The 21,509-nt window shown below is 38.6% G+C and overlaps 1 protein-coding gene across 1 annotated transcript; it reads left to right on the top strand.

Moving 5' to 3' along the window:
* The first annotated feature begins 3,503 nt into the window (after positions 1–3,503).
* On the top strand, positions 3,504–21,273 carry MDH1 (malate dehydrogenase 1). Its single transcript, XM_079721496.1, has 7 exons — positions 3,504–3,566; positions 6,237–6,412; positions 8,296–8,418; positions 17,505–17,681; positions 18,143–18,256; positions 20,085–20,174; positions 20,945–21,273. The coding sequence occupies exons 1-7, from the start codon at positions 3,506–3,508 to the stop codon at positions 21,068–21,070; spliced, it is 867 nt and encodes a 288-aa protein (XP_079577622.1). The 5' UTR covers positions 3,504–3,505; the 3' UTR covers positions 21,071–21,273.
* Positions 21,274–21,509: the final 236 nt, after the last annotated feature.

Raw genomic sequence — 21,509 nt, 5'->3', positions numbered from 1 at the left:
TCACAGTCTAGTGGAGAGTAACAGCCACAGGCTACAAGAGTCCTTAGAGGAAAAACCTGAGACCTATAATTATAGTGCTTGCTACATACTGTTCTTACTGCTTTGTATGTTAACTCTCTCAATCCTTATGACTACCTTATTTGTTAGGTAGCTGCTATTATTATCTCCATTTTACTATGGAGAAACAATACAGTAACTTGCCTAAGAACATACAGCTGAGTTGAGGAATCAGGATTTGAACCAGAAAGCCTGGCTCTAGAGGCCATCTCTTTAACTGTCACACTCTACTGCCTCTCTAGCCCCCTGTTTTAAAAAATTGGCTTATCCTCTTGTTTCTTGCATATGGTTCACTAACAGAGTCTCTGGCCTAAAATAGTACAAGTTATGTAACAAAAGAAGACTTACATTAGAACTACTGACATAAATAATTTTGGTAACCATAGCTGGAACTATTGTCATTATTTCCAGCCTTCTCAATGCAAGTATATATGAATAAAACGATTTTTTAAAGCATGTTGGGTTTGCTTCCAAACAATTCTTTTACATTTCCAAGGTTTTGATAGTAATTTTACAAGATCCAGCAAATATTTGAGATTTAGCAAATGTTTGAGCTCTAACTACATGCCAGGCATTGTTCTAGGCAGCTGGGATACAACAGTAAATAAAGAAGACAAAGCCCCTGTCCTTAAAGAGCTTGCATTCTAAAGAGGGAGGGGGAATCATTTCTTCCTCTTTCTTTTTCCTCACCTGCTATACTTCAAGGAAAGGGGAAAATGACAGAATTTAAAACATGTAAAGACCATGTGATAGAAAATAAATATATACAATAACAGTGCTCTTTATAAACCTAAAGTCTATTTGGGAACATAAATATGTATTGTATTAAAATTGGATTATTGGGGGAATTATTGTATTTTGTATCTTTAGAGATATTAAAGCATAGGGGGAAGTTGGTGAAGAGTATGGGCAAGAGACCCAGAAGGTCAGGAAGAAACTCTCCATAGTTTTTTCCCTTTTTCTCCACTCTCACCCTGGTCACCCCTCTGAAGAAGAAACACGTATAGTCTGCTGTGTTCAGATGCATTTCTCTACAACAGTTGACACTTTCCTGAGACTTTTCTTCCTCTGAATTCTATGGGTACCAGATTGCTAAGTGCTGCTGACCTCCAGAGGTTAGCGTTTGAAGGTTAGAAGGAACTTTTCAGGTCATAGTCTCCTTCTATCCTAGAAGCATGACCCCTAAGAGGGAATTCTAAATATAAAGAAATCTAATCCTCTATCCCCAGTCACTTCAGCCACTTCTCTAGTATGGGTAACTGTAGAGGTGAGACAGAGTGGAAGTACATTTACCCAGTATTGTCAGAGAAGGGAACAATACCCTTGATTGAATTTTTCCATCTAATTAAACTTACCCATTAAGTTTCCAGGCATTTTTGTTCAGCTCTTTTTAATAGAAATATTTCTATCTTTTTAATTCTCTGAGCTTAATTTAACTTATTTTTAATGACTCAGGGGCATCACTTTGAATTAGTTATATATATTTTTTGTCCATATGTTCATATTTTATTCAGGGTCTGTAAGATGACTTCCATCTATTATAACTAATATGTTCTTTGTACTTTTTCCCCTTCCTCCCCTTTAATATTAAATTTCCCTTAAAATCAGGTTGTCAACTGTTACCACATGTTGCTACTGTTATTTATTACTTAATGCTAAAATTTTTTACAATCCAGATACTAACATTTTTTCATTTTTCTTTCTCCTTAAATAAATATAAGCTTATTTTTTCTTCCTCCAAGTAGTTAAGTTGAATCACGATTAATAGTTTTATAAAAACTTTCTGGCTCCTTCTAAATGGAAAAAAAATTTTTTTTTTTTTTGCGGTACGCGGGCCCCTCACTGTTGTGGCCTCTCTTGTTGCGGAGTGCAGGCTCAGCGGCCATGGCTCACGGGCCCAGCCGCTCCGCGGCATGTGGGATCTTCCCAGACCGGGGCACGAACCCGTGTCCCCTGCATCGGCAGGCGGCCTCTCAACCACTGCACCACCAGGGAAGCCCTAAATGGAAATTTTTAACCGCTATTACTCCTCTTACTGGTTTGAAGGATTCTTTTCAGCGGAAGGGAGTGGGGGATTTGCATAAGAGGATTTGTAAGGTTCTAGTGGCCGCCAGGGTTTGTATCATCACATAACGCACATCAACATCGTTAGGCCTATTTTAGTGGTAAAATATCCTAAAAAAGATGGATAAGATTTTGTAAGTAAATCCAAGATAGCAGGGAGAGTTAAATAACACCACATAAATATGCAGCCAAAGGACACATGTTCCAGAAGTTGCTTAGTTGCTTATTTGCTTTGTGCATGCTGTGTTTACTGGGACAAGTCTGGGATAAACGTCTTCTACTAAGCCAGATGCGAAGAGTCTTTAAAATTTTACATTAGCTTTTAAAGTATGTGGTTGTCTTATTATAGAGAAAATTCTGAATATCTTTAGGGTAAAATAGCATTTTTTAATAACGTGTTAATGGGTCTCTTTCATTACAGTCTGAACCAATCCGAGTCCTTGTGACTGGAGCAGCTGGTCAAATTGCTTATTCACTACTATACAGTATTGGAAATGGATCTGTCTTCGGTAAAGACCAGGTAGGGGCAAGTGTCTGTAAATCTTAAGTAAAAGTAAGAACATTTTCAATAAAACCCTGTATTTAGTTGCAAAGAAATGTTTAAATGGTAAAGGAATGGATAATCCCAACGAATGTACTAGGCACATGGCTATAAATGGAATCTGGTAGCTTATTTATATGCACCTCTCTGGGCATTGAAAATGCTTTGCAAATTAGAACTATTCCGCCTACTGTTAAGTTGACTTGGTGCAGCCAGCAGGTATAATGACAGTAACTGTTAGGGAGAGTCACGTGGGAGAGAAAGTTGCTGAATCAGCACTTTCTTATTCATAAATGGTCTTAAGACCCAAGAGTTGGACAGGCACATAGGCTTCCCAGTTTGAAGCAGGCACCCCCTATTCCAGCAGGTCTGATTAATGTACACTAAAATCCTTTCATACAGTATTCATTTATCCATTCTCTTCACCCATGGATATCAAGTTCTTCCTTCATGCCAGATACTGTGCTTAGCTCTCTGTGAACTGAAATTAGATATACAGCCATCAACAACAACAGCAAGGTGTGGCATGTCACTTCAACTTGATATTTCTTCCATGTACTCCTTTAAAATTCAGTAATGGTGATTCCTCTTACTGTGTCTGTTAGCAAACCGTTGCTGGTTTTATAGCATTCCTTTTTAAAGGACACCTGATGTTAGACACCTGACTTCCTAAAATAATTATGACTAATTAATGGGAATTATACACATATACACACGAATTAGCAAAAACTCTGTGAAAGGACTTTTTCTGTGACTAAATGACATAACCTACACTGACAGATGCTGTCCTTGCTGTTTATTTGGCAGCCTATCATTCTCGTGCTGTTGGATATTACTCCCATGATGGGTGTCCTGGATGGTGTCCTGATGGAGCTGCAAGACTGTGCCCTTCCCCTGCTGAAAGGTGAGTTGGGGAGTGGAGGAGAAAGGGATTTTATAGTATTTTACATCTTTAAAAAAACAGATTTTAGAGTTTTGTTAACTGGCCTCTTAATTAGAAATTATTTCATAAAAAGTTTTTGTTTTTTGAACTACAACTACTTGTTAAGCTATATACCAAGAATAAATAAGGGTAAAAGTGTGAAATAACCTGTATAAGATAAAAGATTATACTTTTTTCCCAACATGCCTATATGTAATTTATTTTACCAATGAAGTATAATATTGCACAAGGGTTATCCACCTGAGTTTGTCCACGCTGTGTTATTATTTAAATTCTATTTAAATAGTAATAATAGTGTCCTGTAATGGAGAACTTTTTCAACTCTAAATGATGTTTTCCAGAACCATATGCTGCTTGGGGACTAGAAATTAGTTGGTCCCCATATATAGTCCCACCCCATCTGCCAGTTGTCAGGTTAAGATATAATATAAATTGTTCTAATCATATACTACATGGTTTGAGAAAGCCTAAAGCCATGGTTTGAGAAAGAGTTCTGCTAAGAGTCTTTGAGACTCAATGAACAAGTAACAAATGTAAGACGGAAGTCCTAAATTTGGTTGAAAGGTTCATTAAAATATTAGGTCAGGTTGTAAACTAATTTGAATATTTTTCTTTAGCTATACCTTCATCATCTTTTTTGGGGGCAGGGAGGGTAAGGATTAATTAATAATACTCTCAAAGAGGATTGCACAAATCAAAAATGTAAACACGCCCAAGAGAAACAATGCTCAGAATTCATATATCTCTGTTCAATAAACATTTAGTAGAAGGGGTACTCTGCCATCTCAATCATTTGGTTGCTTAGTTATGTAAGTGAATGCATTACCCTGTCCAAGCTACTCTGCTGGCTCCCTTTCCTCACGCACTGTTTCCAAATCAACCTCCTCTGTTGCTTTTTTCCATTTTTATTCCCTTCTCTACCAGCATTCTCTCTGCTCTCTCTAGTGGGCCCAGGTTACAGTTGGCTTGTCCTTGGTCAGCTGTGAATATGATGGGAAGGGAAGGTTCAGCAGATAAGGGTGCATGGCTGGGAAGAAGATGGATATTTTTTCTCCAGCTGGTGCTCTTATGTATACTTATTTGGGGACTTACAGAAGCCTGACTGACACAAGTTCCTGGTCTAAAAATTTATCAGTGACAACACTGTATCCTGATTGTCTTAGTACCTTTGGGCTGCTATAACAAAAATACCATAGACCGAGTGGTTTATAAACAAAAGAAATTATTTCTTATAGTTCTGGAGGCTGGGAAGTCAGAAATCAAAGAGCCAATAGATTGGGTGTCTGGTGAGAGCCCAATTCCTGGTTCACAGACAGCCATCTTCTCACTGTGTCCTCACATGGCAAAAGGGGTGAGGGAGCTCTCTGAGGCCTCTTCTTTTTTTTTTTTTTTTTTTGCGGTACACGAGCCTCTCACTGTTGTGGCCTCTCCTGTTGCAGAGCACAGGCTCCGGACGCACAGGCTCAGCGGCCATGGCTCACGGGCCCAGCCGCTCCACGGCATGTGGGATCCTCCCAGACTGGGACACGAACCCATGTCCCCTGCGTCGGCAGGCAGACTCTCAACCACTGCGCCACCAGGGAAGCCCCTGAGGCCTCTTCTATAAAGGCACTAATCCCAATTCATGAGGGCTCCCCCTCATGACCTAATCACTTCCCAAAGGACCTACTTCCTAATACTATCACACTGGGAATTAGGTTTCAACATATGAATTTTATGTGGACACAAACATTCAGTCTATAGCATATGGCCTTTTTAATACAGTCACCAAAAGAAAGCCATGATATATAACTGATGCTTCAACAACTCAGGGCTTAGTGGTGCCAATCTTCCCTGCAGTGGAAAATCCGAGTACAATTTATAGTTGGCCCTCTGTTCACGGATCCTCTGTATCCACAGGTTCAACCAACCTCAGATTGTACGTACTGTAGTATTTACTGTGGGAAAAAAAATCCACATATAACTGGTCCTGCACAGTTCAAACCTGTGTTATTCAAGGGTCAACTGTATGTTCTTCAGTCAAAAAGCAGGTGGTGTATTGGACTGACACTGCAGCATAGTGGTTGAAATCTGGACCAATCTTGACTTATAGCCCCACTCCTTTTTGATAGGCAGCTAATTAATCTCTTTAAGCCTCATTGTCTTCATGTGTAAAGTGTTAAAATTAAATTTGACAAAAGAAATCTCTTAGTGTTATTCCTTGCAAGAACGTCTCAATAAGCATTGTTTTAATTTGATTGATATCTTAGAATTAAAGTAATTATAACTTAAAAATTAGGTGAATTCGTTTCTCTTTTGTGTTATCTATGGTAATTAATGTGAAAAATTAATGTTGCCTTGAAAGTTACCTTGCATCATTATAAAAGATAAAAGCTATAGAGTTTTGAAATTAAGATAATTATTGAAATAGGAAAAGCAAAATAAATGTATTGACATTTCTGCTGATGTTACGGTTGTTGAATTAATATATTGCCTTTCTTTTTTTAGGCCCCTAAAACTTTGATCAATGTGATTTGTAAAAGTAAACATTTGCTACAAAGTGAAAGAGTTACTGGGTAGATTCAGTATGAAAAAGAGAACCTCAGACTTTGGCCTTTAAGTAGCTCTGCATATTTATTGCCATGTTCACAGATGTCATCGCAACAGATAAAGAAGAGATTGCCTTCAAAGACCTGGATATCGCCATTCTTGTGGGCTCCATGCCAAGAAGGGATGGCATGGAGAGGAAAGATTTACTCAAAGCAAATGTGAAAATCTTCAAATGCCAGGGTGCAGCCTTGGACAAATATGCCAAGAAGTCAGTTAAGGTGACCAATGCAGTATTTTATTGGGTTTTTCATTATCAGCAGTTGAAACTTCTGCTTTCAACATTTAAGTGAAAATGAAAGTATTTGCCTTTTTTTTTCCCAGTTCTGTGCGATGGTCAGTAAATACAGATACAGAGTTTTGCTCGATTAGCCCTCCCTTTCTAGGTTTTGTTCCTATAGTGTAGAAATCTGTATTCTGAGGGGCTCAAAAATACTCTGCCTATTACCATGACATGGAGATTTAATATTAGTTTGTAAACCTATAGAGAAGGCACAGAACTTTCTGGTGCCTTTTAGCTGTGTGGGACTATTTGTTCAGACATTTGGATTTGTGTTTGTGATTGTGAAGGGAGATGGCTGTAAGCTGGGTTTGTTCTTAGTCACAGGAGGTAGGGGCTTCTGAATGCTCACTTTTTCTCCAGAGGAATTTCGATATGTTCATCTCTTGAGGAGCTGAGTCAGTATGACTTCCTATTCTGTCTCTTTATGTTCAACCTATTTATTTTGGTTTCTAAATTTGTGTTATTATTACAGTAAAGCCTCCTTTTACCAATTAAGTATCAGTTACCTAGAACTTAATTGTCATAGCAAAAGGGCTTGCTAGTTAGAGATTTTTCTGATTTTGATACACTTCTTCCACCCAATTCTGAATTCAAAGAAAGGTAAAAGAAAATTTTATAAGGTTTTTTAATGTTGCCATTTATAATGTTCTATCTTTTATAATACTTCATAGACACCTGAATTTTTGCTTTCTGCAGACTTTATTTCAAATAGTTAACTTTTATTTTCTGTAGTCATTAACAGAAAATAATAGAAATGAGTTGGGTAGAAATCCCCAGGTCTCTTAGTAAAAAAAATTACAGGGTTGCTTGGAGTTGTAGTACTGCTTGCATACTAATTGCCTCTTAGCCACAAGTGTCTTTCTTGGGGGAAATATACACCGAAAGTGGAGTAGTTAGGGATAGCGGAGTATCATATCTACAGCTTGCTCTCAAATAGGCCAAAAAAAAAGACTAAGGGCAGTGTGTGTGTGTGTGTGTGTGTGTGTGTGTGTGTGTGTGTGTGTGTACGCGCATGTGCACGTGCACAGAAAGTGAAAGAGATGGGGCAAATTGGAGAATCTGGGTACAAGTAATGTGGGAGTTAGTCTTTGTAATATGCTTACAGCTTTTCTGTAAGTTTGATATAATTTCACAGTAAGTTTTTTTTATCATTTTATTAAAGATTTTTAAGACTTGTAAAACATGTTCATGTATACATTTTCCTATGCTGTATTGTAATTCACTGCATCCTATACCTACCCCCTCCAAAAAAAAAAAAAAGAAAAAAGCCTGAAGTGCTTTCTCCTACAGATTGATTCAATGGGTGTGAAATGTTGGGACCAGGTATTTTAGCAACTAACCCAGTTAATTCTTAGGATTAGGCAAGACTGAGAAACACTTTTCATTCATAAGGGCAAATCATTGTCTTTAGGAACTTCTCAAGTAAACTTCTCAAGTAGAATTTCTTTCTTGGACTACTTTTATAAGAAGGAAAACTTTTATGATTGAATAGAACTCTGAGATAGAGCCCTAGGTTACTAGTTTTTTATGGCAACTAGATAAATGCTGTCTCTGTTTTGGCAGAAAACAAAATGACTTGTGTACATAACAGTGGTTTTAGTAAATGTTTTCAGTAGTCGCACCAAATACTAACAAGGCGGAAAAGTTATTAGAACGGAGGATAGAAACCTACTAGAAACTAGAAACTGCAATAATAACTATACATACTTAGCTTACACAAACTTGATACGAAGCCTATGTGTTACATGTCAGTCATATTCTAAGTTGGTTTAGTTAATCAGTTATGGTCTGTAGCTCTGCTGTGCCTCACCTACATCCTAGGTTATCGTGGTGGGAAACCCGGCCAACACCAACTGCCTGACTGCCTCCAAGTCAGCACCGTCCATCCCCAAGGAGAACTTCAGTTGCTTGACTCGTTTGGATCACAACCGAGCTAAAGCTCAGGTAAGAAAAATGCCTTTTCAAATCTTATGAATGTTCAACTTTAAACCCTTTTTCTCTCACTTTTAAAGTAGCTGAATCATAGTTTGTGCTTTTTTCTTGTTGTTTTGTTTTAGTAGGAAGCTATTCCAATTTGTTAGGACATCTTTAAATCTAATCTCTTAAAGCAGCTGAACTTTGTACTTAATTTTCTCAACTATATTTCATTTCCTAACTTTAATTACATATCATTGCTAATGTCTTCTTAGTACAGTGGTTAAAAATTAGTCATTAGCATAGATAATTCACATGATGGCACACAAATTATTTTTGTCAGATGTATAGGAGATTATAATAGAAAAACTTGAGCTTTGTATATTATATGTAGTTCTGCTTTTTTCCCTACTGCTAAGCATTCAAGCTTGATTTTAATTTTATATTTAATTTCATTTTCATTTTTATATCCTCATACTCTACATGTTTCCATAAAATTTCTTAGTTTTCACTACTTAGTAGCTAAATTTTCATTGTTATCCAGTTTCCTTATCCCTTGGAGCCTTAGATAAATATGCTAAGCAGTCAGTGACCAGGGTATTAACAATAGCTTTTTTTAAATTAGAGGCCATGCCATTCATCTGTGCTAGTTTCCTAGGCTTTCTCAGATCTAGACAATCCCAGTGCCCTTAGATGTCATGACAAAGTTCTAGTTCTTGGACATAACCTCTTTCCTTTTCCCTAGCACCTTTCTGGCCATCCTCCTTATCCATAGCTCATCTGCTAGATAGGTCTATGAATTTAGTTCTTTTTCTTCTAGAGAAGACAACATTGTTGAGTTTCAAGAAAACTATTTTTACCAAATGATGGTGTGAGATCTAAGTTGAAAAACTGTTACCAGATTCAGTGGGTCCATCACTTGGGGTGCATCGCCAATGAACATGCCAAGTACTTTCAGTCAAAGCAGAAGTGTTTATTCCTTGTGACAGTAAGGAAACAGGTAGATAGCTCTCAAAGCACTGTCTCTCCAAATAGCCAGATCAGGGACATTTTAAGCTAAGGGTACATGTATATTCATGAAAGGGTGAGTGTAATCTTCAACGTAAAGGTGGAGTTCTAGATGCATTTGCACAGTACAACAACATGCTCAAACATACATGCCTTGCATGTTCAAAAATGGCAGAAATTCCAGCCCTTGGGGTGGAGATTTTAGCATTAAAATGAGGCAAAGGTCACCCTAGGTTGACAAAATCCAGGTACCTAGTTGAGTGAAATCACAAGGGTCAGCAAAGCCTCATTCCTTAGGCTCCAGTTAATCTGGTGACTGAGTGAGTGCTTGAGGGGTTTTGGACGCTGCAAAACAGCTCAAGAATGTGTTTCAGGCTGATCTTTACCTTCGAAATAGGACAGAACAGAGAGTCTTTATAACTGATTTGTTATCTTTGCTATGGTTACTTCTCATGCCTAATAACAGTTGTTTGTTCTTGCATTCTTTGTTCTTTCTAAAATCATTAATTACTGAGACCTATTCTTTGTTTCCACATGAAGACCTAGGAGGTCATAGCTCACCTTTCTCCCAATCTCCTTAGAACAGAAGGGTTCTGAAATTCACACTATTTCTTAACCTAAGCTTGTCTAGTGCATGTTACAGTTTCTCTTATTGCCCAGTATTCTACTCCTGCAAGACATGACATACTCTAGTTTGACCTCATACCTTCCTTATTACTGTCTGGCTAACAAAACCACTGCTTTAAACTAAGAGCTTTCAGCTCTGGAGGGCCCCGTGAAGGAGAAAAGTATTTACATTTAAGTTTCTACACTAAGCTGAATGCTTTACATCTGACTTGTCATTTACTTCTCATAGTAGCCATATGAGATATCTGTTATTATTACTGTTTTACAGATAAGAAATGTGAAGCCCAGAAAGGTCAGGGAAACTGCTCAAAGTCACACAGCTAGTAAATGACGGAGTCAGTAAAAGGGTCTGCCTGAGTCAAGACCCTCATGTGTGTTCTTACAAAATGGGATCAAGTGACTTAATCCATTCACTAGCTCTGTGACCCTGAGAAAGTATATTCAAGCTATAAAATGGGATAATAATTGAATCTACCTCAGATGGTAGTTATGTGAACTAAATGAGATAAGATCTATGTTAAGACCTTATCCTGGTGCCTGTCACATAGTAAAAACTCAGTAAAGGTTGGCTGCTATAGTTATTATTCATAATGATGATGATGATTAAGAGAGATATAACCAAGGTTTGAGAAGAGTCACACCTCAGAAATCTCTCAGTTAATTTAGAAGGTCTTTGGATAACAAGCTTAAATTGCAAATATTTCCTGAGAGGCTTTGGGCTGTGAGCTGGGTCTTTTTCCTTGTTATTTAGCCAGTGTCCAGGGGCTGGGAAGAAATGGGAGTTTGTTTGAATGCCTGGAGGCAGGAGATTGGGGTACTGTAGAACAGTTAGGAAGGAAAAGATGATCATCATAGTTGCATCTGTGGACTGTGGATTACCAGATGGCAATTCACTTAGTTACAACAGGAAAAAAGAGGTAAAATGATGACACTGACAAATTTCCATCTTTGCTGTTTGACCTGAGGCCTTGGTGGAGGCAGGCATTGGAAAATTCTGCTTCCAGAAGTACAGCTAAATAATACTTTGTCCCAGTGCCTGCAACAGTTTTCCTTGCGGGGTGAAAGTCTGAGTGAGGAAAGAAGGAGCCATCTCATCATACTTTGACTTTGGCACGTGTTCCACCATGCCAGTCTGGTACAATGAATGCTGTTAGAAGTTTCCTCCTCCTGTAGAGGCTATTAATCCAGTGAGAAAAGTAACAAACCCAAAGATTAATTTTTCTTACATGAATGGATACTAGTCTTCCATAATTTATTTTGGAAATCAGAGCTCCTAGCTACCTAATGACTGTTTATCACCTGCAGAAATCCCCTGTGTATTTGCAGGCCAGAGCTACGTATGTTGTCTGCTGACCAGGTAATTTGGCAATGAAACCAGTTAGGTGGTATCGGAGAGAAGAAAATTACTAGAGCTGGACAATGAATCAAAAACTGTTTAACACATCTGTGTGACAGACGTGAAAGTGTCTGAAGGAGCAAGGAACTGCTAGCCTGGATACATGGTAGTTTAGACTAGCTCTGACATGCATGATATTCTCAGAAACTATATATGCTGGGTGCAAAGTACTGGCCTTTGCTATCCAGACAGAAGTGGATTAGCTCAGGAGATCTAAAGAATAAGAGGACGTGGCCAGTAGGACACAGGAAGTAAGGGGAGCCTCCTGTAGGGAGGATAGGCCTGCAGGCAGTTTGTCCTCACTGTACTTTGGAGCAGCTGAAACTGACATTCAGCAGAGTTATGGTTTCTAAGTTCTTGATAATATACATCTTGGCTCACTCACCCCAGTATAAATATTCCTTTTTCTCAATGATGCCAGCAAGTCCTTTGCAAGTCCTTTCAGGTCATGGCACACACAGAAAATGGTACTCACTGCACAGCACACCACTCTACCCCAACCACTAAGCAGATCAGTAGCTGGGTACCCCAGAAACCAACCATCCAACTAATTTGTGAAGACTGATATGGCAGTTAATAGTCCTAATACTTGCAGAACTCTAAATGAAGCAGGATTTAGATCAGAAGTGATTTTAAATGTCAGGAACAAAGAATTTTAAGTTATTTTTAAAATCTATTTGAGGACTTAAGAAATGAGTCTCGACTTATTTTAAGGGTCAGTGAAAGTAAGCACAACTTGCTTCTTACTTGACTGAATAAATTACCGTGAAGATGAGTCAAGGCATTGCAAACATTTTAGGTAATGGCTTTTTTAATCTTCATTCCTTTTGGTTGGTTGGTTGTCATTTTATTTTTTACTCTTTAATTTGGAATAATTATAAACTTAGAAGAAGTTGCAGAAATAGTACAGAGAATCCCATGTACCCATCACCCACTTCCCCCAGTGGTGACATCTTACATAACTATGGAGAATTATCAAAACTAGGAAATTGACTAAACTACACACAACACTGTTAACTAGCTTTACTCAGATTTCTGCAGTTTTTGTATGTCTTTATGGATGATCCTATGACATTTAATCATATATATAGATTACTATAACCACCATAGTTTCAAGAAACAGAACTGTACCATCACCCACAAAAGAAGTCCTATTCATGTTGCCTCTTTATAGTTACACACTCCCTCTCCTTTCCTAAACTCTGACAACCATTTGTCTGTTCTCCAACTCTGTACTTTCGTCATTTGGGGAATGTTTTAAAAATAGAACTGTGCAGTAAGTAACCTTTTGACACTGTTTTTTTTTTCCCCACTGAGTTTAATGCCTTTAATATCCATCCAAGTTGTTACATGTATCAGTAGTTCATTCCTTTTTATTGTTATTCCATTTATTTATTTAATTGTATGAATGTACCACAGTTGGTGTTGGAGGACGGAGGGAACAAAAAGTGCCCACCAAACTGAGAAGGTAGTTTTGAGACCTTAAAATGAGGCAGGCAGCTCCATATAACCAATGGATCAGTTTATTATAGGGTAACTTACTCATAGGGTGGGATCAGGATCAGGTGGACAATGATCCAGAAGCATTTGCAGCTGCACTTCATACCACAGAGGGACCATGGGGACGATTCTATAGGGTATGGGGGTAGGTGCTTTGAAACAGGACATGCATTTCTAAGTTAAGATTTATGAATGGATAACTAGTCTCGTGGGCGCCAGGAATATGTCAAGGAAGGTTTTCATCATTGTTTGGGGACCAGCAGAGCATAGAGGCTACCTGGTCCTAATGTTTATTGAACAGTATCTATTAACTACAAAGCCCTTGATGTGATTCACTTCACAGGTCAGTTTTAAAGGATAGAAGAAACTGTAAGGGCCTGAGATGGCGTCATTTATGCTAACAGCCACACTTTGTTTAACCATTCTTGAAGGACTTTTGAGCTGTTTCCAGTTTGGGGCTATTGGTATCCTTGTTTTTAAAATTTCTTTAAAATATCAGTGTGTATTCCCTTTGCTATATGGTGAATACACAACCAGAGCTTTGATGCAGTGCTGCTGTTATTTATGTGTGCAAAAGCTGTGGATTCTGGTACAACTATTTTTTTCTCTCATTCTTATTTTAACATAAAGGAAAGAAAAATCACTCACAATGTCACCCTAATACATCAGCTTTTTAAAATTTTTTTTCCAAAACCTTCTCTTCTAGATCATTATAAATTCTGCTATCTAATTAGGAACAAATTACAGGCATACATTAGAGATATTGTGGGCTTGGTTCCAGACTACTGCAATAAAGCAAATATCAGAATAAAGCAAGTCAATGAATTTTTTGGTTTCCCAGTGCATATAAAAGTTGTATTTGGGTGCTTCCCTGGTGGCGCAGTGGTTGAGAGTCTGCCTGCCGATGCAGAGGACACGGGTTCGTGCCCCGGTCCAGGAAGATCCCACGTGCTGCAGAGTGGCTAGGCCCGTGAGCCATGGCCGCGGAGACTGCACGTCCAGAGCCTGTGCTCCGCAACAGGAGAGGCCACAACAGTGAGAGGCCCACGTACCACAAAAAAAAAAAAAAAAAAAAAAAGTTGTATTTGTACTGTAGTCTATTAAGTATGCAATAGCATTATGTCTAAAAAATATATACATACCTTAATTTTAAAAGGCCTTATTGCTAAAAGAAAAACAAATGCTAACCATCATCTGAGCTTTCAGCAAGTCCTAATCTTTTTGTTGACTGGGGGGGGTCTTGCCTCCATGGTGATGCTGTTGACTGATCAGGGTGGTGGTTGCTGAAGGCTGGGGTGCCTGTGGCAATTTCTTAAAATAAGACCACAGTGAAGTTCACCATATTGATTGATTCTTCCTTTCACAAATGATTTCTCTGTAGCATACAATGCTGTGTGATAGCATTTTACCCAGAGTAGAACTAATTTCAAAATTGGGAGTTAAACCTCTCAAACCCTGCCACTGCTTTATCAACTAAGTTTATATAATATTCTAAATCCTTTCTTGTCATTTCAACAATCTTCACGGCATCTTCACTGGGAGTAGATTCCATCTCAAGAAACTACTTTCTTCACTCATCGTAAGAAGCAACTCCTCATGCGTTAAAGTTTTATCATGAGATTGCAGCAATTCAGTCCCATATTCGAGCTCCACTTCTAGTTCTCGTTCCCTTGCTGTTTCCACCATATCTGCAGTTACTTCCTCCAATGAATGTTGGCAGTTTGCCCTCTCCCCAGAATCACAGATGTTCTTAATGGCATCTCAAATAACGAATCCTTCCCAGAAGGTTTTCAATTGACTTTGCCCAGATCCATAAGAGGAATCACTATCTCTGGAAGCTATAGCTTTATGGAATGTATTTCTTTTTTTTTCTTTTTTTTTTTGCGATACGCGGGCCTCTCACTGCTGTGGCCTCTCCCGCTGCGGAGCACAGGCTCCGGACGCGCAGGCTCAGCGGCCATGGCTCACGGGCCCAGCCGCTCCACGGCACGCAGGATCCTCCCGGACCGGGGCACGAACCCGCGTCCCCTGCATCGGCAGGCAGACCCCCAACCACTGCGCCACCAGGGAAGCCCTATGCAATGTATTTCTTAAATCATAACACTTGAAAGTCAAAATGAGTCCTTGGTCCATGGACTGAAGAATGGATGTTGTGTTAGCAGGCACATTATCCATCAGAGCTCTTGCTGACCAGGTGCATGGTCAATGAGCAGTAATATTTTGAAGGGAATCTTTGTTTCTGAGCACTGGGTTTCAACAGTGAATATTTCAACAGGTTTAAAATATTCAGCAAACCATATTGTCAACAGATATGGTGTCATCCAGGGTTTGTTGTGCCATTGATGGAACTCAGGCAGAGTAGATTTAGCAGAATTCTTAACGGCCCTAGAATTCTCGGAATGGTAAGTGAGCATTGGCTTCAGCTGAAAGTGACCAGCTGCATTAGCCCCTAACAAGAGAGTCAGCCTGTCCTTTGAAGCTTTGAAGCCTTGAAGCCAGGCATTGACTTCTCCCCCATAGATTTGAAGATCCTAGATGACATCTTCTTCCAATAGAAGGCTGTTCATCTACATTGAAAATCTGTTACTTGGTGTAGCCACCTTCATTAATTATCTTAGGTAGATCTTCTGCATAACTTGCTGCAGCCTCTATATCAGCACTTGCTGCTTCACCTTGCACTTTTATGTTGTGAAGACAGTATCTCTCCTTAAACTTCATGAACCAACCTCTGCTAGCCTCAAACTTTTCTTCTGTAGCTTCCTCACCTCTCTCAACCTTCACAGAATTGAAGAGAGTTAGAGTCTTGCTCTGGATTAGGCTTTGGCTTAAGGCAATGTTGTGGCTGGTTTGATCATTGTGGCTGGTTTGATCGTCTATCTGGACCATTAAAACTTTCTCCATATCAGCAATAAGGCTGTTTCACTTTCTTATCATTCATGTGTTCACTGGAGTAGCACTTTTAATTTCTTTTAAGAACTCTTCCTTTGCATTCACAACTTGGCTGTTTGGCCTAGCTTTGAGCTTATCTTGCTTTCAGCCTTCCTCACTAAACTTAATTATTTCTAGCTTTTGATTTAAAGTGAGGGATGTGTAACTCTTCCATTCATTTGAAGACTTAGAGGCCACTGTAGGGTTATTAATTGGCCTAAATTTAGTATTGTTTGTGTCTCAGGGAATAGGGAGACCCAAAGGAGAGGGAGAAAGGGGAACAGCTAGTCGGTGGAGCAGTCAGAACACACACAACATTTATTGATAAGTTCACTGTTATATGTGAGCAGGGTTCATGGCACCCCAAAACAATTACAATAGTAACATCAAGGGTCATTGATCACAGATCACCATAACAAATATAATAATAATGAAAAAGTTTGAAATACTGTGAAAATTACCAAAATGTGACACAGAGACATGAAGTGAGCAAATGCTATTGGAAAAGTGGTGCTGGTAGACTTGCTCAACACAAGGTTGCCACAAACCTTCAATTTGCAAAAACACAGTATCTGTGAAGTGCAATAAAGTGAAACACAATAAGAGGAGGTATGCCTGTATACATCCAACTAACCATAATTTCTTTTCCGCACATTACCTTATCAAGTGATTAACAAAGTAAGCAAGCTGATTTTATTTAGATCTTTCAAAACATAACTTTAACCGTTTCTGGTACCACTGTACTATAAAACATAATTGATGTTCATGTGACTACAAGGCATGCAGGATCCTGAAGTGCTTTCTGAACCTACAGCTAGAAATTGTTACTTCTGTTACAATTTTAGTATTATATATATTTTGTATTTAAACTCTTAACTTCAGTTTTCTAATCTATAAAATGAGGACAGCCATACTTTGGTATTTGAGTCCCTTCCAACTCCAAAATTTTATATTTAGGATTATTTGAAAATTACTTAATTTATATAGGTATAGATTAAAAGCTTCACCTAAATATGGAGAAAGTATCTAAATACCTGATTGGTCAGAAATGCTGAGGCGGCATCTCCAAGTATTAACAACAAAGCAAAGGTCACAGTTACGTGTTCAAGCAATATTAACCTCTTGCTTGGTGTTTTATATTTCATAAATCTACAATACAAATAAGTCATTCATAAACTGTAAGATGATCCTTACTCTTAAGCATTTTACTTAAATATTGTACCTTATAATGTTTCAGGCTCAGTGTTTGTTTACACTGTTAAACTCTTTTGGGAAACTACCAAGTGATAAAATTTGGGGGTTTTGTGTGTTTGTTTGCAAATCAAAATAACTCTTGTGTTCCCTTGACGTTTCAGAGGCTTTTTTTTTTTTTTTTTTTTTTGCGGTACACGGGCCTCTCACTGTTGTGGCCTCTCCCGTTGCGGAGCACAGGCTCCGGACGCGCAGGCTCAGCGGCCATGGCTCACAGGCCCAGCCGCTCCGTGGCATGTGGGATCTTCCCAGACCGGGGCACGAACCCGCGTCCCCTGCATCGGCAGGCGGACTCTCAACCACTGCGCCACCAGGGAAGCCCCAGAGGCTTTTTATCTTAAGGACATTTGTCAAACGGGTCACAGTTTGAAATTTTAAAAAAAAAAATTGTTTTCTATTGAACTAGATTGCTCTTAAACTTGGTGTGATTTCTGATGATGTAAAGAACGTCATCATCTGGGGAAACCATTCCTCAACTCAGTATCCAGATGTCAACCATGCCAAGGTGAAACTGCAAGGAAAGGAAGTTGGTGTTTATGAAGCTCTGAAAGATGATAGCTGGCTCAAGGGAGAATTCATCACGGTGAGAAAAATCCAGGAGCTCTCTTCACAGCCAAGCATCAAGAACTCTTGAGAAACACACTACATTACTGACCTGAGTGTGTCCCCAAGGGGTGGTGGGAGGAAACTCAGGGACAGCAGGCCTTTGATGAGTGCATATTTTCTTTGGGGGTCATACTAAGGCAGTCATAATCCAATCTGATCTATTGTGTAGCAGTCAAGATTGATTGTTAAAGTGGGAAAACTAGATACCCTCTAGTCATCCAGCTATCTTATAGAGATCTGTTTCTTTGTATGAATTGTGGTAAAACTTTCTGTGCAGGTTTATAGTTTTCACTTTTCAGGAAGACTGGTGCTTCTAAGTGAAATAGGTTAGTAAGGTCAACATGGAGTAGTTGAGTGATTTTGGAGGGGACACATTAAGCTATGGTTTCAGCCTTTCACCCCAGGAATAACACTGCTATCTCTGCCTGCCCTACCCAGACTGTGCAACAACGTGGTGCTGCTGTCATCAAGGCTCGAAAACTGTCCAGTGCAATGTCTGCTGCGAAAGCCATCTGTGACCACGTCAGAGACATCTGGTTTGGAACCCCAGAGGTGAGAACTCAGTGAATTGCACAGGCCACTCTTTTACTTTTGTCCTTTAATGCTATAATGTTTAAAAAAAAAAAAAAAAAAAAAATAGCCTTGCAGTCAGGCCAGTTAGGTTCATATTCCACCTCAGCTGCTGACTAGCTGAGTAACCTTGGGAAAGTTGCGTAACCTTTCTGAGCTGTTTTATCATCCTTTACAAGACATCTAACTCACAGGGTTGTGAGGGTAATGAGATGAAATATGGAAAGCACCTAGCAAACATGGTAGAGGTGACTCTTTTTTCTTCTTAAAACCTATATTGGGCCTAAAACTTTTAGAGAAAAACATAGGCAGAACACTCTATGACATAAATCACAGCAAGATCCTTTTTGACCCACCTCCTAGAGAAATGGAAATAAAAACAAAAATAAACAAATTAAAAAATTTTTTGCACAGCAAAGGAAACCATAAACAAGACGAAAAGACAACTCTCAGAATGGGAGAAAATATTTGCAAACGAAGCAACTAACAAAGGATTAACCTCCAAAATATACAAGCAGCTCATGCAGCTCAATATCAAAAAAAAACAAACAACCCAATCCAAAAATGGGCAGAAGACCTAACTAGACATTTCTCCAGAGAAGATATACAGACTGACAACAAACACATGAAAGAATGCTCAACCTCACTAATCATTAGAGAAATGCAAATCAATACTACAATGAGGTATCACCTCACACCAGTCAGAATGGCCATCATCAAAAAATCTACAAACAATAAATGCTGGAGAGGGTGTGGAGAAAAGGGAACCCTCTTGCACTGTTGGTGGGAAAGTAAATTTATACAGCCACTATGGAGAACAGTATGGAGGTTCCCTAAAAAACTAAGAATAGAACTACCATACGACCCAGCAATCCCACTACTGGGCATATACCCTGAGAAAACCATAATTCAAAAAGAGTCATGTACCACAATGTTCCTTGCAGCTCTATTTATAATAGCCAGGACATGGAAGCAACCTAAGTGTCCATCAACAGATGAATGGATAAAGTAGATGTGGCACATATATACAATGGAATATTAGCCATAAAAATAAACAAAATTGAGTTATTTGTAGTGAGGTGGATGGACCTAGAGTCTGTCATACAGAGTGAAGTAAGTCAGAAAGAGAAAAACAAATACCATATGCTAACACATATATATGGAATCTAAAAAAAAATGGCTCTGAAGAACCTAGGGGCAGGACAGGAATAAAGATGCAGACGTAGAGAGTGGACTTGAGGACACGGGGAGGGGGAAGCGTAAGTTGGGACGAACTGAGAGAGTAACATTGACATATATACACTACCAAATGTAAAATAGATAGCTAGTGGGAAGCAGCCACATAGCACAGTGAGATCAGCTCGGTGCTCTGTGACCACCTAGAGGGGTGGGATGGGGGGGTGGGAGGGAGATGCAAGAGGGAGGAGATATGGGGATATATGTATATGTATAGCTGATTCACTTTGTTATAAAGCAGGAACTAACACATTGTAAAGCTATTATACTCCAATAAAGATGTTAAAAAAATTAAAAAACCTATATTGGGCCATAGCTCCCTCATTTATAAAATGAGAGTTATGTTTCTCTAGCCTACTTCACACATAGATTGGAAGAGTGGAACAAGATAATAACCGTGAAAGTTGCCTGATTGTGGAAGTGCCTGATAATGGTTCCTTACACGGTAATGAAGTCAGGCACATAGTAAGAACATGTCACCTGGTTTAATTTTGTTAGTTCATGTGTCAGTTGGTATGTAAACTAATCCCTTAGCACCATGAGAATGTAAAACATTGTTATTTGTTATTTTCAGGGAGAGTTTGTTTCCATGGGCGTCATCTCTGATGGTAACTCCTACGGTATTCCTGATGATCTGCTTTATTCATTCCCTGTTACAATCAAGGTAAGGTATTTTGGGTTATTTTCCTCTGTCCTCTACTGGGAAAGCAGTTGTGTGTTTTTATTAATAATGGTATAATTTAGTCTAGAAAGTTGTTCCTTTACTAAATTAGACATTTTTCTCAGCTTTAAAATCATGTGAAGCACAACTTCAGGTCACTAAAATGTTGAAATTAATCTGGAAGGCAAGTTGCAACTCTCCCCACTAGACACATTTTGTTATTATGCTTCTAATATTGGATATCTACAAATATCCTATTACTTCTAAATGAAGCAATGGTTCTAAGTATTGTTGCTCTGTATTATAACTGTACTAAAGTCAGTCTTTTTTATGTTTGCTGATTAAAGCCTCATTTAAAGATTTTTTTCTAGATTCAGTGAGTTTCAGATTCAAGTGTTGAGTTTTCATCAGAATTATCTGTTAAGATCTGGATTTTGATTTGCTTCTTTAGAATCACACTTTAAAACATACTTCTCTAGATTAAGTTCAAACTAAGTTGTTGCTTGCTGGAACATCAATTCTAGCTTAATGATAAATCTCTTGGGACTTCCCTGGTGGTTCAGTGGTTAAGACATCACCTTCCAGTGCAGGGGGTGTGGGTTGGATCCCTGCTCGGGGAGCTAAGATCCCACATGCCTCACGACCAAAAAACCAAAGCATAAAATAGAAGCAATATTGTAACAAATTCAATAAATACTTTAAAAGTGGTCCACATCAAAAAAAATCTTAAAAAAAAAATTATAAATCTCTTATTTGCAATTATTTTCAAACAGGATAAGACCTGGAAGGTTGTTGAAGGTCTCCCTATTAATGATTTCTCACGTGAGAAGATGGATCTTACTGCAAAGGAACTGGCAGAAGAAAAAGAAACTGCGTTTGAATTTCTTGCCTCTGCCTGACTAGACAATCATTTCCGTGTTACTAAATGTCCCAAAGCTGAAGAATCTAAATGTCGTCTTTGACTCTAGCACCAAATAAAACAATGCTATACTTAAATTACTTGTGGAAAAACAACACACTTTAAAGATTGTGTGCTTCCTGGTACAGATTTGTGACAGTTCATCATCATGCTGTTAGTGCCGCATTCTAAAATAAACATATATTCAAATGAAGATGATTCAGACTCTAATTTCTAGATAATATTTTGTTTCTATTCAGAAAACAATCTTGCATGTTTCCTGGCTTGCCTAAGGGGTTATGATTTAAAAAAAAAAAAACAAAGAAAGTAAAGATAGAAAATGTTACAAGGTAAAACATAATTCTCTCATATTTAAATAGGATAGGAAAATCCACCTTGTGAATCAATCTACTCCGGAATATAATTTTAAACATTACCTA

The sequence above is a fragment of the Hyperoodon ampullatus genome (genome assembly GCF_949752795.1).
Source record: "Hyperoodon ampullatus genome assembly, chromosome: 15".
Taxonomy (NCBI): domain Eukaryota; kingdom Metazoa; phylum Chordata; class Mammalia; order Artiodactyla; family Ziphiidae; genus Hyperoodon; species Hyperoodon ampullatus.
This window is presented reverse-complemented; position numbering and strand designations above follow the sequence as displayed.

Coding starts and splice junctions, on each gene's coding strand:
- MDH1 (XM_079721496.1), top strand. CDS start 3,506: ATGGGTGTCCTGGATGGTGTCCTGATGGAGCTGCAAGACTGTGCCCTT. Junction 17,682..18,142: donor TCAAGGGAGAATTCATCACG/GTGAGAAAAATC, acceptor TGCCCTACCCAG/ACTGTGCAACAACGTGGTGC. Junction 20,175..20,944: donor CATTCCCTGTTACAATCAAG/GTAAGGTATTTT, acceptor ATTTTCAAACAG/GATAAGACCTGGAAGGTTGT.